Genomic DNA, 15,434 nt, shown 5'->3' on the forward strand with positions numbered 1-15,434 from the left:
CCGTTTGCATCTCCTTTATTGTGCCTCTCTGTAACCGGTTTGGCCAGAGATCGCCCTTACACAAAGGAATGGGGATCGTTCGCAAGGCACATCTGCCGGGTTATATTACGTGCCTATTTACAACATCATTCTCAATTACCTCTTCTTAAAATATCAATATCTTTACCTAAATCCTCTGATGGGACACCAACATACAATAATAGTCCTACTCACATAGACCCCTTAACCCTTTCCAATCCAGTTTCCCCGCACACTCCCCTGCTTTTATTTATTTTGGGTGGTAAAGCATCTAGTGGATTCCTTGGAATTACTCAACAAAAACACTCAAAAAATTGCTAATAAAATCATCATGACGGGTCATTTTTTCAAAGTTGAACGGGAGTTATGAGTGTTTCACATAACGAAGATCATTTGTAATAATCCTGTAAATGGATATTGATATTACATACATTTATATAACAAGACTCCATTCATTTCTATTTTCTTTAATGATATCTATCTTTGTAATAGAGAGGCACACTACAACTACATACAATGTGTATAGCACGTTTCTAACACTATGCAGGACAGAGCTCCGATGTCTGAGGCTGTTCTGCATGTCTATTACACTATGCAGGACAGAGCTCCGATGTCGGAGGCTGTTCTGCATGTCTATTACACTATGCAGGACAGAGCTCCGATGTCGGAGGCTGTTCTGCATGTCTATTACACTATGCAGGACAGAGCTCCGATGTTTGAGGCTGTTCTGCATGTCTATTACACTATGCAGGACAGAGCTCCGATGTCGGAGGCTGTTCTGCATGTCTATTACACTATGCAGGACAGAGCTCCGATGTCGGAGGCTGTTCTGCATGTCTATTACACTATGCAGGACAGAGCTCCGATGTCTGAGGCTGTTCTGCATGTCTATTACACTATGCAGGACAGAGCTCCGATGTCTGAGGCTGTTCTGCATGTCTATTACACTATGCAGGACAGAGCTCCGATGTCGGAGGCTGTTCTGCATGTCTATTACACTATACAGGACAGCGCTCCGCCGGGGCGCTGTCCTGCATTGTGTAGTATACATATGCAGAAAAGCCTCCTATGTTGGACCGCTGTCATGCGTAGCATTAGAAACGTGTTGGCCCTCGCCCGACATTGGAGCTATGCAGGGAAATGTCAAATGCGGTCCAACACTGGATTGGAAAGTGTTAATAGATGGCAGTGGTGGAGAAAGACAGAGGAGAAGGCTTCACAGCACATCTACTGGGGACTAATATATCCAAGCAGTCAATGAAGATAACGATGACCAAAGAACGCTTCTTGTATAGAGATGAGCGAGCACCAAAATGCTCGGGTCCTCGTTATTCGAGTTGAGCTTTTTGTAAAGAGCTGTACTCTAGTAACGAACTCCATTGACTACAATGGGAGACTCCAGCATTGTTGAATGGGATCCGCCGGTTGCCAAGCAGTTTTTTTTTTTTTTTCTGTGTTTGTTCGTTCTCGCTCTCTCTCCTCCGCCAAGCCAGTCAAAAACTACCGCTCACGTGCGCAGCATCGCAGCGGGGAGGGATCAAATCTGACACATCAGCGGAGGGGAGGGGCCAAAACTGGGGCAGGGTCAAACATGGCGTGATACTCGCTCGATTGAGCATCAAGCTCGGAAGAGTACGTTCGCTCAACTCTATTCTTGTATTATAATGATCAATAATCTTCAATAGTGCACAGCCGCTGTGAATAATTTACTTACAGAAACTGAAGTGTCACTTCACACCAGTGAGCATTCCAATACTTACAATATATCCCCTGATCTTCTCAAAAAATACTCCATGCAGTTATCCAGTATAGGGAAAAGGCATATGAGGTGTTAAATTAAAACTCGCTTAACGTACATCCTACAGTATATTGTCTGTACCTGACAGTAGGAAGATCGCCCTGAAAAGTGCGACCCTGTTCAAAAGATGGCTCTCTGCTAAGGTGCCCTAGTGTTGCCCTTACACCAACACCAGCGTTCTCCAGGAGGAAATAAAAACAAATTCCAACGCTGTTTCCCCTAACATAGGCTGTGCTTCATCACGGTTTTAACAGTCTGCAGGACAGCGCTCCGATGGTGGAGGCTGTTCTGCAAATGTATTTTGCAGTATGCAGAACAGCCTCCGACATTAGAGCACTGTACTGCATACTGTTAGAAACGCGTCGGCCCTCGCCCGGCAGCGGAGCGATACAGGGAAGCCTTAATGTTGAACAAGATCCAACGCTGCATTGAAATAGGTTAAGGGGTCTCTTTAGAGTAGGACTGTCAGGGAAATTAGATAATAAAGATATTTATATTTTAAGAAGAGCTCATTGGGCATTATGATGTTTGTAATGTGATTCTATCATGTATTTTGGTTACCCGCCTATTCAATCAAAACGCCAGGGAAAGCTGTGTGCAGACACTCAATCAACAGGGACGTTTTGGTTCTGACAACTGCTGTTGTTGTGCTCAGGACTTAAAGGGGCACTAACTTTTCAGGCAACTTGTGCTCATCTACTAGCTTGTGTGTCTCATCAATCTTCCAATACACTTTCATTAAAAATTTAGTTGTGTAACCACTGTAAATCAAATTTACAGAAATTGCCACTATGGGTTTCCCAGCCCTCTGCAATACACTGCCCATAGTTAGGTATATAGCTTCTGTAGTTACTGGGATGGCAGACGGGCTACTTCACAGACTGACAGATCTGCAAACAGTGTCTGCGATCTTCACATTTTTGCCTCTTCTGCTATTACAGCAGGTGTGTGTGCGCACATTATATTGAGCTTCCAAACCATTTGGCCTGAATGTATTTGAATGCCCGATCCCCTCAATTCTCCTGGGACAGCAGAGAGGGGGGTCGGGTATTCAGGTACTACCTGCCTGTTGATTGGACCAGGAATAGTGCAATGCAAGCTGGGACTAAGGAAAAGGAAGTACAGTACAGTGAACTACTGGCAGAGTGGTAGTCTTGGAATATGCCCCCTGCCTGAAGGTAGATTGCAAGCGACAAGGCAGCCGAAAAATGGGGAAGGCCTCCTGAAAATCAGAACTTGAAACGGTGCAAACAGCAGCAAATGAGCAAGTAGGGAGAACCTGTTATATTTTAGAAAACGTGTTGAAAACTCTGTTACACTTTAATGAAACGGCTCAGCTGGCTTCTCTACACTATTTCCATAACTCTTATAGAAGTCAATGGGAGTTAAAGAAATAGCCTAGCATAGTGAACCGCATTGTTTCCATAACTCCTTGGACCCCCTTCTCTTCTCTATCTTCACAGCCCCAATCGGACAAACCATCCGCAGATTTGGCCCCCAATACCACCTCTACACTGATACACCCAGTTGTACACCTCTTCCCGTGACATCTCTGCACCTTTCCTCCAAAACATCACTGACTGTCTGCTCTTTCTAACACCATGTCCTCCTTCTTTCTCACAGTTAACTTTTCTAAAACTGACCACATTGTCTAGAAAGCCGACCTCCCCCAAACATCTCCATATCAGAATCTGGCACCATCCTAACCCCGAGACAGCATGCCCACTGCCTTGGAGTTACACTGGATTTGAACCTCTCCTTTAGCCCCCCCATATCCAATCTCTTGCCCGAACATGGCACCTGCACCTCAGGAATATTGCTAAAATTTGGCCGTTCCTCACCATGGACACACTAAGGACACTCGTTGTCGCCCTCATCCATTCCCGACTCGACTCTTGCAACTCCCTGCTCATTGGCCTTCCCCGAAACCAGACTCTCCCCTCTCCAATGCGGCAGCTAGACTCCTCTTTCTATCCAGCCGCTTCTCAGACGCCTCTGTATTATGCCAGTCACTGCACTGGCTGCCCATAAACTACAGAACTCCATTCAAACTCCTCACCCTCACAATGCTCTCCTTGGTGCCGTGTCATTGCTTCCCTCCTGTCCGTACATCACCCAGCCCGCGCGCTCCAATCTCCTAACACACTCAGACTAAACACCCCTCTAATACGAATGTCCTATGCTAATCACCTCAAGCACTTCTCTAGAGCACTCTACCCCCCAAAATCCGGCTAATTGCGGACACACGGAACTTCAGACTCACCTTAAAGATGCACCACTTCAAAGTAGCATACCAAACCTCCTAACTTATTCCCCCACCCCCACAATATACCCCCTGCTCCTCCCTATGGCTTTCCACTTTTGCCTATCATGTACACTTCCTGTCTCATACCTCCTGTACTACCCCCACCCCGTTTGTGTCCTAAAAACTGTATATCACATGTTATGGTCGCATTGCTGTGTTCCCCCTTGCTCCACCTCCTGTCCCTGTACCTTCTGTAACCGCACCCCCTTTTTTCCCAAATAATTATTATTAATAAGAGATGTGGAAAGTGCATACTCTATGTTTCCGTAACAGCCATGCTCTGTTTCCATATATCTCAATCATGTGCGGCTGCCACACTAAGCCGGGCCAAGGTGCCCAAACTCTTGCCTTTTATGGCATATACCAGAATTGTCTAACCTACACTGTGCACTGCACTCTGATTAGCCAGTGCTGATCACATGAGCAGCACTAGCCATTCATAAAGCGGGTATAGTAGATTAATAGTCCAACACTACGAATTCACTGTGGGGATGAGGTAGTCTGAAGATTGTGTCAGCCATCTTGGCCAAAAACAGGACCTGGAACTTGTGAATGAAAGAGACAGCAGAGAACTACTGCGGGTAATATCCCCCCTCTGGTCCAGGGACAGAATTTTTTCCAAAACTGGAGAGTCGCTTTGATACATACATTATAAGTCACCTCCAGTAGTTTTAGGACCGTCTTAATCTACAAATGGACAGATCTGCCCCGTCATTGTGAGCTTTTGCCTTTATCTTCAGCCTTTCTGGAGTCATCAAAGTTTTGTTACTTTCATCTTGACAATATGAGCTACATCCTCGTCTTCTCTTAATGAGCTTTAACTTGAGTGAGCAGTGAAAATCTTTCCTTGTTAGAAGCAGTTTTGGATTATTGCGTATTCTGTTCCATAAAACATGAATGTACATGTTACGAATACTCAAGGCTGTAATATTTCAGTGCTTCACTCCAAGCTTCATATTCTTCTGATGCCTCCTTGACTTCCATTGCCATATGATTTATTCATAAGAAGGTCATTGCGAGATTATAGGCCATTCATTGCTTTCTGAGGAACATGTATTCAGGCAATGTGAAGGATCATTATATTCATGAGTTTGTCTACTTACTCATGCCTTGCAAAACGTAGTTCCACTTATCCAACGTGTGAACTGTGTTTAAGTGAAGCCCCCCCAGTCATCCTATCCATATAACCTTGCTATACATGTTCCCAAGCCTTGGCCATTAATGTGGAGTTGATTCCCTTTATGGTAGCTCTCTTCTACGAAGACCTTCCAGTAGATTATGAAACCTCAGATGGGCCTCTGAGGTAGGGTCATAAGATCCAAATTGACATTGGTGTTTCTGTTCAGCTCATGAGAGTCCAAACGGGTTGAGGTCAGGCGTCTGTGCCATCAAATCTTCCCTGACTTTTCAAAGTGGGCCACAAAAGTTACAAGCACCACTCAAGTCGATGCTCGGCATTGTGAAGGGTGACCTCGGACTTGTATGTGGCTGGTCATCTACGGAAACCTAATCAGAGAAGCTCCAAAAAAAAAAGTTCTTGTGCTGATGTTTCCTCCAGACGTAGAGCAGAACTTGGTTGTTATTTGAGAAGACAATCAAGTTTTACACAGTGCATGCTTATGAATTTGGTGGTCCTATCTCGAGAACATGTGTGGTCACAGAGCAGTGATGACACTACACTTCCACTTCACAAAGATAGCGGCAGCTCAGAAATCCAATATAAGTTGACCTCCTACCATGGTGCTGGTCATTGAGCTCTTCAATGGAGATTAACATGACTGGAGTTTATGCACGGTGACCAAAGAAAGTGAGATTACTAATTTAAAGCAAGGGTTCACATACTTTGGCTAATGTACAGGCTTGATTATATCAACTATTGCGAATTTTTTACTTGTTTGGGATGCATGTTCCAATTTTGATCATTGTGCAACTTTTTATGAGAGTATAGGACCCCTGTAGTATAACTTTGTTTTCCAGGGTGGCCGGACATAGTTTTTCAGACTTTAGTTATCCAAGACACCTACACAGGCTGATATTAGGATTTTGCTTACACTCAAGTCACTTCTGACCAATTAGGGTTTTACAGAAATTGTGAGTCAATAGTTGCTCGATGGCATAAACTAGCTGTACCGTGTTTCCCCGAACATAAGACAGTGTCTTATATAAATTTTTGTTCAAAAAGGTTTAACTTTTTTACATGTATAGCTGCCTGGACACTATTTAAATTGACTTTTTTAATTAACTGTCAGCGGGGCTTAATTTTGAAATAGGGCTTATATTTCAAGTATCCTCAAAAAGCCTGAAAAATCATTTTGCATCCTCAAAAATTCTGGAAAATCATGCTATGTCTTATTTTCAGGGTATGTCTTATTTTAAGGGAAACAGGGTAATTGCAAAGAGTATTAGAAAGTTTCTCCTACAATGTGAGATTTCTCAGTTGGACACAGGAATAAACTGCATTCACAAAATGACCAGTTATTTCATATGGGGGTGGGGGTGGGGGTGCAAACGCTGTCGCAAGATGGAAATTTTTTGCAATAGTCAGAAGGCCGCTGGAGACATTTTCCTATATTGTGACTGGGACTTGTGTGTAATTTGTAGGTGATTCAAGCTTAACGGATGAACGGGTCTGATTGTAATTTGGTTTTGCTGGTGGGTCTGAGATTCACTTTTGGTGAACATGTGAGTTCCGAAGGTAAATCGATTCTTTCATTGTATTCTATGGTGTGACAAATATGCAAATGAGCAGAACAATTCAGCCATCTGTACCAATGGATAACATTTATATCCTACTCATAAGAGAAAGCGTCAATATATGGTTGTGGGGGTACCGTGATCCCAAAGTTTCATCATTTTGGACAGATCTGAGAGTGGCGCTTCCTAGTGTCAGAGGGGTAGCAATTTTGTCGGAGCCTTTTACCCTCACTTTATATAAAGACCGTGGATTTGGACCTCTGAAAAACTCTACTGAGGCATTTTGCAACCAAGATAAAAGGGCATGTTCTCAACAGAGACCCCCCTGCGAAGTAAGTTTTACGTTCTTCCTATTTTTAATGTCTGTAACCCCTGGGGCGCCAGGTTTTACTTATCTATTTTAATCTTCACACACGTGACCGAGACCCACTTTGGAGTCCCATCAACACTCTCCACTTTTGGATGTCCTTGTGATGAGGGAAACCCTTGGTCATCAACATTGAGCATTTGATAAACTACGCGGGACTTAAGGTGGGACAGTCTGACCCTGATCTGGGTAGATCTGTCACACCAGGTAAGTCTCCCTGGTTTTTTGGGAAGTTATTTATTGTGGATACCCCTGGAGTACTGCCCCTTGTTTCAACTGTATGATCCCAGCTACTGTTCTACAGTCCGGAAAAAGTGATGACTGTCAGGAAGCTTCCATATAACACTCAGAAACCCTGGAATTCCTGGGACTCTCCACAGCCTACAGTGCAGATTACAGCTTTTCCGGTCTTCAGCACCTATTTTACCCTGGTTTAGCAAATGAGTTAAAACGTTTAATGTTGACAAATAGCTATAGCTACCTTCCAATAGGTGGCACTGTAGAAACATTGCATCACTCATTCGCATAGCTTTTTCCCAGTGAGCATTACATGGCCTCCAAGATTCCCCTACATGCTTGTAATGCTCTCCACAAGGAGAAACTTACCCCCCTGAAAACACATTGATGACCTCTCACCCAGGCAAGCAGAAGTCCACTGATGAAGAACAAGAGTACTGTAAATACTCAAGTATTCTGGTCGGACTTACATCCTCAGTTATGTTGCAAGGCCTATTAGGGCTCCCACCCACTTCCGTTTTTTTTAACGCTGCATTAACTTGGTGCTTTACGATTTTTGTGCCATGCGTTTTTAATATTAGAAAGTCCCATTGACAATCGTGTTAAAAAAACGCAGTGATATCACGTAAAAAAAAACGCGCAAGAAAAACACCCATGGGTAGGAGCCCTTAAAGGCGGGACGCTGACTCATACAGTGGATATCTCATCCTAATAGTTTACATTCTGGAGAATTATCCCATCACTTATAGCTTTTTCCCAGCCAGCATTGCATGGCCTATACAGAGGGTTCGGAAAGTCTTCAGACCCTTAACTTTTTTTTTTTACTTTTGTTATATGTTGTGGCCTTGTGCAAATTAGATAAATAGTCAAGTTTTTTTCTTTATCATTCTGCACTTAATATCCCATAATGACAAAGTGAAAACCGAATGTTTGAAATTTTTGCAAATTTTATAAAAATGAAAAACTAACATTTTTCATTGACACAAGTATTCACACCCCATACTCAGTAGTTAGTTGAAGCACCTTTGGCAGCGATTACAGCCTTCAGTCTTCTTGGCTGTGATGCGACAAGGATTTAGGGATTTTCTGCCATTCTTCTCTGCAGATTGTCTCAAGCTCTGTTGGGTTGGATAAAGGGGTCATCAGTGGACAGCCATTTTCGGGTCTCTACAGAGTTGTTCGATTGGGTACAAGTTGGGGCTCTGGCTGGGCCACTCAAGGACCTTCACAGAGTTGTCCCTAAGCCCCTCCAGTGTGGTCTTGGCTGTGTGCTTAGGGTCATTGTCTTGTTGGAAGGTGAATCTTCTGCCCAGTCTAAGGCAGAATCTTGTTTTTTGCAGTCTGAAGGTCCTTTAGGTGATTTTGGTAAACTCTAGTACTGCGATGATGGTTGACCTTCTGGACGTTTCTCCCATCTGCACACAGAATCTTTGGAGCTCAGCTAGAGTGACCATCTGGTTCTTGGTCACCTCTCTTACCAAGGCTATTTTCCCATGATTAGTGGCTTTGGTGGGTCGGCACTCTAAGTAGAGTCAGGATTGTTCCAAACTTCTTCCATGTAAGTATTATGGGGGCCGCTGGGCTCTTGGGAACTTTCAGTGCAGCAGAATTTTTTTCGTAGCTTCTCCAGATCTGCGCCTCCACACAATCCTGTCTCTGAGCTCTACAGGCAGGTCTGTCCTCCTCATGGCTTGGTTTTGGCTCCGATATGCATTGTGAGCGCTGAGACCTTATATACGCGCTTAAAAAAGTGCTACCAAAAGCTATCCGGGCAATCACTGACACACTAAACTTCAGGCGTGCTCTAAAAACGCCCCTCTTCAGAGAGGCATATTGTATCCCCTAAACCAAACCCCTCGGTACTCCACCTAATAACATGCTCCCTGTCCTACCAACTGCAGTACCTGCTAGCCGTAATCAACTGGAAGCTGCAGTTATACCGATTCAGCCACTATACAGCCTGACCATTGTTTATGTATATAGCATCCCACACTCTCCACCCCGCCATACCGTGCACATCTCCAGCACCTTTACCTTCTGTATTCCCCCTTATTTGTAGTATGTAAGCTCGTTGGAGTCGGACCCTCACCGCTACTATTTCCATCAACTGATTACTACATGTAACTGTGATCTTGCTTTGTTTCCCCTGTCTTGTAAGCGCTGCGGAATATGTTGGCGCTATATAAATAACGATTATTATTATATAGACAGGGGGTATTATTTAAAATGATGTTCAATCAGCTGAAATTCCCACAGGTGACTCTAATCAAGAGAAACATCTCAGAGATGATCAAGAGTAATGGGAGACCCCAGAGCTGAATGCCAAGTGTCATACTGAATGAAGGGTGTGAGTACTTATTGTAAAAAATGTACAAAGAGTTCTAACATTCTGTTGTCATTTTGGGCTACTGAGTGCAGGATGAGGGGGAAAACTTTATATATTTTTAAGTGTCTACCTGTGACTGATACATTAAAAACTTTTTAAAGTTTCCTCATCCATTGGCTACCCATTCCCTACTAAGGGGGTCTTAAGGACAGGAGACCCCCTCCTTGAGTCTCATTTAATTATTGCTCACTCTTTGATCCTTATGAGCGCTGGACCTGTTTACCTTTATCACATATTTGAGCAGGAACTCTTCTGCTCCATCTCTGAGCTGATGGGTGTAAACTGCTGATACGATGTCTCCATACACTGCACACACAGAAGTGATCCTGCTCCCCTAATTCTCCGAGATGATGGGCGTAGACTAGTTGCTACGGTGTCGCCATACATTGCACACACGGGAGAGTAGAATCTCTTCTTCTCCATCTCTCGGTAGTACACCCTCATTAGTAACTCTGGCATGGAGGACATTACACAGTAATACAGAACAGTGTAGATGTAATTTCAGTGGCTGTGAGACAGAATACACTTTTAGCTGCAGTATCATCTGTGAGTGTCTGCTCCCCCCTCTTCGCGCCATCGGCTTCTATGAGCAACAGAAACTCCTTCCCTACTTCCTGCAATCTGTCTAAGTGTCTCTGTTGCTAGAGACAGGCTTCACCTGACAACAGGCAGTAAACCGCAATTAGAAGGAAGGGAGATCCCTAGTGACCAACACTGCAGAGGGATATCTCAGCACAAAAACATCAATTTAGGCAAATAGATATCCACTTTTGCTAGTTATCACACTCTATCCCATAAGCACAGGTTGCCTCAATGGGCGCTGACCCTTTAAAGAGTTTATGCAAAGGAATCCCAAAAATATATTTCTCCAAAAATAAACAATAAGACAACAATGTTAGTCGATGTGGGGGAAGGAGTCCACAGAGGTACAAACACATGTGCCCCTTATATCCTGTAACACTTCCAGCTCACTCCCCAGTGGAGCTCATATGGGGATATTTTTAACATCACATCATACTTTTGAAATAGAGTTCATCGTGGCTGTAGATTGGATGGCTGGTGCGTCTCGCAACTTCAATCAACATCCCTGCATGAACTTGGTGCCAATTTCCACGGGCGAGTAAATCAAGCAGTGTAGATGCATGCCCCGACTGAACGGGAATTCGTTTGCTTCACTTCAGTTTCTGCATGCAGAGAAGTGAACGACAGATGGGCCGTGTGAACAGGCAGTTATCACGTATAAACGACTGCCTGTTTACTGTGAATGGAGGCGAGCGGGCCGTGTAAAAGCCCAGGAACGGTTATCACTGGGACGACCTATCAGGTATCTGTGCCCAACAGGTCATCCCATGTAAAAGGGCTCTTAGTCTTAAAGGAATTGCACCAGATTAGAAAAATAAAAAGTTTCAACCCCCCCACCCCCGAATTGGCACCATTTTAGCTCATTGGCTTAGTCACATAAGTCTGTCAGACTAATAATCACTGGTGCATCCTTAATCATTACTGAAGTATCGCCATCCATGCAGTAGTTGGTGCCAAGCAATACCCAACATTCGTCTCCAGTCTGTTGCGAAGCGATGCACGTTCACCTCTATATATGTCCATGGGGGGGCGCACTGTCTACTCCGGCAGGGGCTGTGAACTAGAGGGATGCATGTACGTTTTCACAAGCTGCAAAATGTCTATTTGTAGGTCAATCTTCTTCTCCTCGGGAACTTTCTTCAGGTACGGGAGCAGAGACTGGACAAACAAGTAATCTTCATCCTTCTCGCTGTCCTTCTTCTTCTTTAGAGAGTCAACCATACCAATAATTTGGCTTTCGAAGTCTCCTAATCCACTTCCCGCTGTCTTATTCCTTTTGGTACGCGGTGGTTCGGGGATCTGTGCGATACGTTCCGGCAATGGACTCTGCGGGGGTTCGGAGTCGCTGCCCTCAGACTTAGGGCTTTCCTGCGTGTCCGAAGCTTTTCCAGAACTTCTAAAAATGTAGAAAAATGATCGTTACTTCTTGGGAGCTTCAGAAAGTGGAATTTAGGAAAATGATGGAAGGTTACTCACGATCTTCGCATCAAAGTGGGTTCCAAGAAGGTCAGCTGGTCGTAGAACATGTATCGTTTCCGCTTCGAAGGTGACGATCCGCTCCTCGATTCCTTCTTCTGGAGGTGCAGCTCCCTCCGGAAACAGTCCTTTAAGGACCTCCACCGGGTTTGGATTTCTTTAGCTGTTGAAATACACCAGTGTCCATTATAGACTTACAACATTGGGGTCCAAGGATCTACAGTCTACGGCAACGTCTTAAGGAACACCTCCTCCTTTGTGGAGATGAAGAAGCTCCTCCGAAGTCACCAACGCTACAGATGGAGAATGGAAAGTTACAATTATATTTAAAAGGGCTGTACCCTAATAAACTTCTATCACCGATCCACAGGGGAAGTGCTAAAAGTCTCGTTGGTGGGGGCCTCACCTGAGAACAGAGGTCCCAGGCCCCCCTCCTCTGCAGCCACGTCAGATTGAATGGCGCGGCGGTCGCACATGCGCGGTGCCACCCGATTTGTTTCAATGGGATTGACGGAATGAGTCGAGTACAAGCGATCAGCCATCTCCGGCAGTCCATGGAACAAGAATTGAGTGGCTCCGCCCATTCTGTGTCTTCCTCATTGAATACGCTGGCTACAATGTGGCCAGTTAGCTACAATGTTTCAGTGCAGATCACCTATACTAACGTCTGCTGCCCAGACTGGATGACACGGTGAGGCTGCACTCACACGGAGAGGAAATACTGACACATCTCCGCATCAAAAACAGAGTCAGAATTTGCAGACCAGCCGCTGCTCTCGCCTCCCGATCAGCAGCCCCTCACTGATGCCGTTTCGGTCTTCTCGGTGGTCCAGTTCGGCGTCCATAACTAGACAGGATGCCGCAGAGCGCAACGGTTTTCTGTCGGCATTAATGGGGTATTCTTGGCTTGGTGTTCATAGCCAAGATGGGAAACCACTGCCAGGGCTAGTGGCCACGCGGCTGGCGGCTACGGGAAGAGCTGAGTGCTTAGTGCAGCGCCGTTTCCGTAGCGCTCATTGAAGTGAATGGGAGCTATGGGGAAGGTGTAGCGCAGCGCGCCATGCCGCTCCCGGAACTCCGCCAAGTTTTCCAATGTTGGCCACAAAGAGCCGAAAACATTTTTTCGGTGGGGTTTTACGCCGACTCTCACGGTCGCTCCGCCCGTCTCCCTAGAGCCGAAAACGTTTTTTCGGTGGGTTTTATGCTGACTCTCGCGGTCGCTCCGCCCGTCTCCCTACAGCTGAAAACGTTTTTTCGGTGGATTTTATGCTGACTCTCGCGGTCGCTCCGCCCGTCTCCCTACAGCTGAAAACGTTTTTTCGGTGGGGTTTTACGCCGACTCTCACGGTCGCTCCGCCCGTCTCCCTAGAGCTGAAAACTTTTTTTCGGTGGGTTTTTACGCCGACTCTCACGGTCGCTCCGCCCGTCTCCCTAGAGCCGAAAACGTTTTTTCGGTGGGTTTTATGCTGACTCTCGCGGTCGCTCCGCCCGTCTCCCTAGAGCTGAAAACGTTTTTTCGGTGGGTTTTATGCTGACTCTCACGGTCGCTCCGCCCGTCTCCCTAGAGCTGAAAACGTTTTTTCGGTGGATTTTATGCTGACTCTCGCGGTCGCTCCGCCCGTCTCCCTAGAGCTGAAAACGTTTTTTCGGTGGGTTTTTACGCCGACTCTCACGGTCGCTCCGCCCGTCTCCCTAGAGCTGAAAACGTTTTTTCCGTGTGTTTTACGCCGACTCACGGTCGCTCCGCCCGTCTCCCTAGAGCTGAAAACGTTTTTTCCGTGGGTTTTACGCCGACTCTCGCGGTCGCTCCGCCCGTCTCCCTAGAGCCGAAAACGTTTTTTCCGTGTGTTTTACGCCGACTCTCGCGGTCGCTCCGCCCATCTCCCTCATTACCCTTGCAGCTTTTCTCCAGCTGGCTGCTCTCCTCCCAGCCCGGTACAAGAATGGCGCAGATCTCGTCCCAGCACCTCTGCTTCTTGCTGCGGTCGCTGTAGTTGTCCTCCTGCTGGTCGTACACGGCCGGACGCTTCTTCACCTCGCTGATGAGGAGGTCCGTGTCCACGATGAGCCGAGAGGACTTCATGTCTACTGCGCCGAAGACGTCAGACCCGCGGCTGGGCTGTACCGCTATTATGGGATGTCCTCGTCTGGGCGACGACACTACTGGCAGATGTCTGTGTCGGCCGGGTGACGCTATTATGGGATGTTAAGTTTAGGTCAGCAACTGTAGGTTCGGATGCCTGCGCTATGACATTATGGGATGTTGCGGTCGCTGGTGCTATTAATGGATGTTGCGGTTCGGTCGCTGCTGCTATTATGGGATGTTGCGGTTCGGTCGCTGCTGCTATTATGGGATGTTGCGGTTTGGTCGCTGGTGCTATTATGGGATGTTGTGTCCCGGTCGCTGGTGCTATTATGGGATGTTGTGTCCCGGTCGCTGGTGCTATTATGGGATGTTGTGTCCCGGTCGCTGGTGCTATTATGGTATGTTGTGGTTCCAGTCGCTGGTGCTATTATGGGATGTTGGGGTTCGGTCGCTGGTGCTATTATGGGATGTTGTGTCCCGGTCGCTGGTGCTATTATGGGATGTTGCGGTTCGGTCGCCGGTGCTATTATGGGATGTTGTGTCCCGGTCGCTGGTGCTATTATGGGATGTTGCGGTTCGGTCGCTGGTGCTATTATGGGATGTTGCGGTTCGGTCGCCGGTGCTATTATGGGATGTTGTGTCCCGGTCGCTGGTGCTATTATGGGATGTTGCGGTTCGGTTGCTGGTGCTATTATGGGATGTTGCGGTTCGGTTGCTGGTGCTATTATGGGATGTTGTGTCCCGGTCGCTGGTGCTATTATGGGATGTTGCGGTTTGGTCGCTGGTGCTATTATGGGATGCTGCGGTTCGGTCGCTGGTGCTATTATGGGATGCTGCGGTTCGGTCGCTGGTGCTATTATGGGATGTTGTGTCCCGGTCGCTGGTGCTATTATGGGATGTTGTGTCCCGGTCGCTGGTGCTATTATGGGATGTTGCGGTCGCTGGTGCTATTATGGGATGTTGCGGTCGCTGGTGCTATTATGGGATGCTGCGGTTTGGTTATTGATGCTATTATGGGATGTTGCAGTTCGGTCGCTGGTACTATTATGGGATGTTGCAGTTCGGTCGCTGGTGCTATTATGGGATGTCGCGGTCGCCGTTGCTATTATGGGATGTCGCGGTTTGGGCTACGACACGGCGGTGTAACTCTACTGTCAGATGGTTTTCGTCTTGCCGGTGATGCTAATATGGCGCGGTTCTGGCAGGGGGCTCCGCTGGCACCGGGGGGCTCTGTGTCCCCCCCTATTTTAGCCTTCTGCGCTTGATAATAGGTCAGGACACAAAGATGAGGCCATGAAATAAGCTTCTACTTCTAGCACAGCTCGGCCGCACTGTGGTGACACCCGCCGCTCTGCAGCGCCCCGGTCCCCTTCTGTCCGTTGCTCTGTCCGTCCAGTCCTCAGTGACACAGCAACACACAGCAACTTGTCGCCCTACACTAAAATGGCCGCCGCTGACTGGCAGTCCAATCCACCAATCAGGAGG

At 46.6% G+C, this 15,434-nt stretch overlaps 1 protein-coding gene across 2 annotated transcripts; it reads right to left on the reverse strand.

The window, feature by feature from the left end:
* Positions 1–10,283: 10,283 nt before the first annotated feature.
* Positions 10,284–15,418, reverse strand: LOC136588029 (uncharacterized). 2 transcript variants are annotated; one of them, XM_066586927.1, is made up of 3 exons: positions 13,757–15,418; positions 11,864–12,026; positions 10,284–11,780 (listed from the first exon to the last, which is right to left on the reverse strand). In XM_066586927.1, the coding sequence occupies exons 1-3, from the start codon at positions 13,944–13,946 to the stop codon at positions 11,426–11,428; spliced, it is 708 nt and encodes a 235-aa protein (XP_066443024.1). In that variant the 5' UTR covers positions 13,947–15,418; the 3' UTR covers positions 10,284–11,425. The 2 variants fall into 2 exon arrangements, with proteins under 2 accessions (XP_066443024.1, XP_066443023.1); XM_066586926.1 differs by having other exon boundaries at positions 10,284–11,783; positions 13,757–15,411.
* Positions 15,419–15,434: the final 16 nt, after the last annotated feature.

This window comes from Eleutherodactylus coqui, chromosome 13 (assembly GCF_035609145.1).
Source record: "Eleutherodactylus coqui strain aEleCoq1 chromosome 13, aEleCoq1.hap1, whole genome shotgun sequence".
NCBI lineage: Eukaryota > Metazoa > Chordata > Amphibia > Anura > Eleutherodactylidae > Eleutherodactylus > Eleutherodactylus coqui.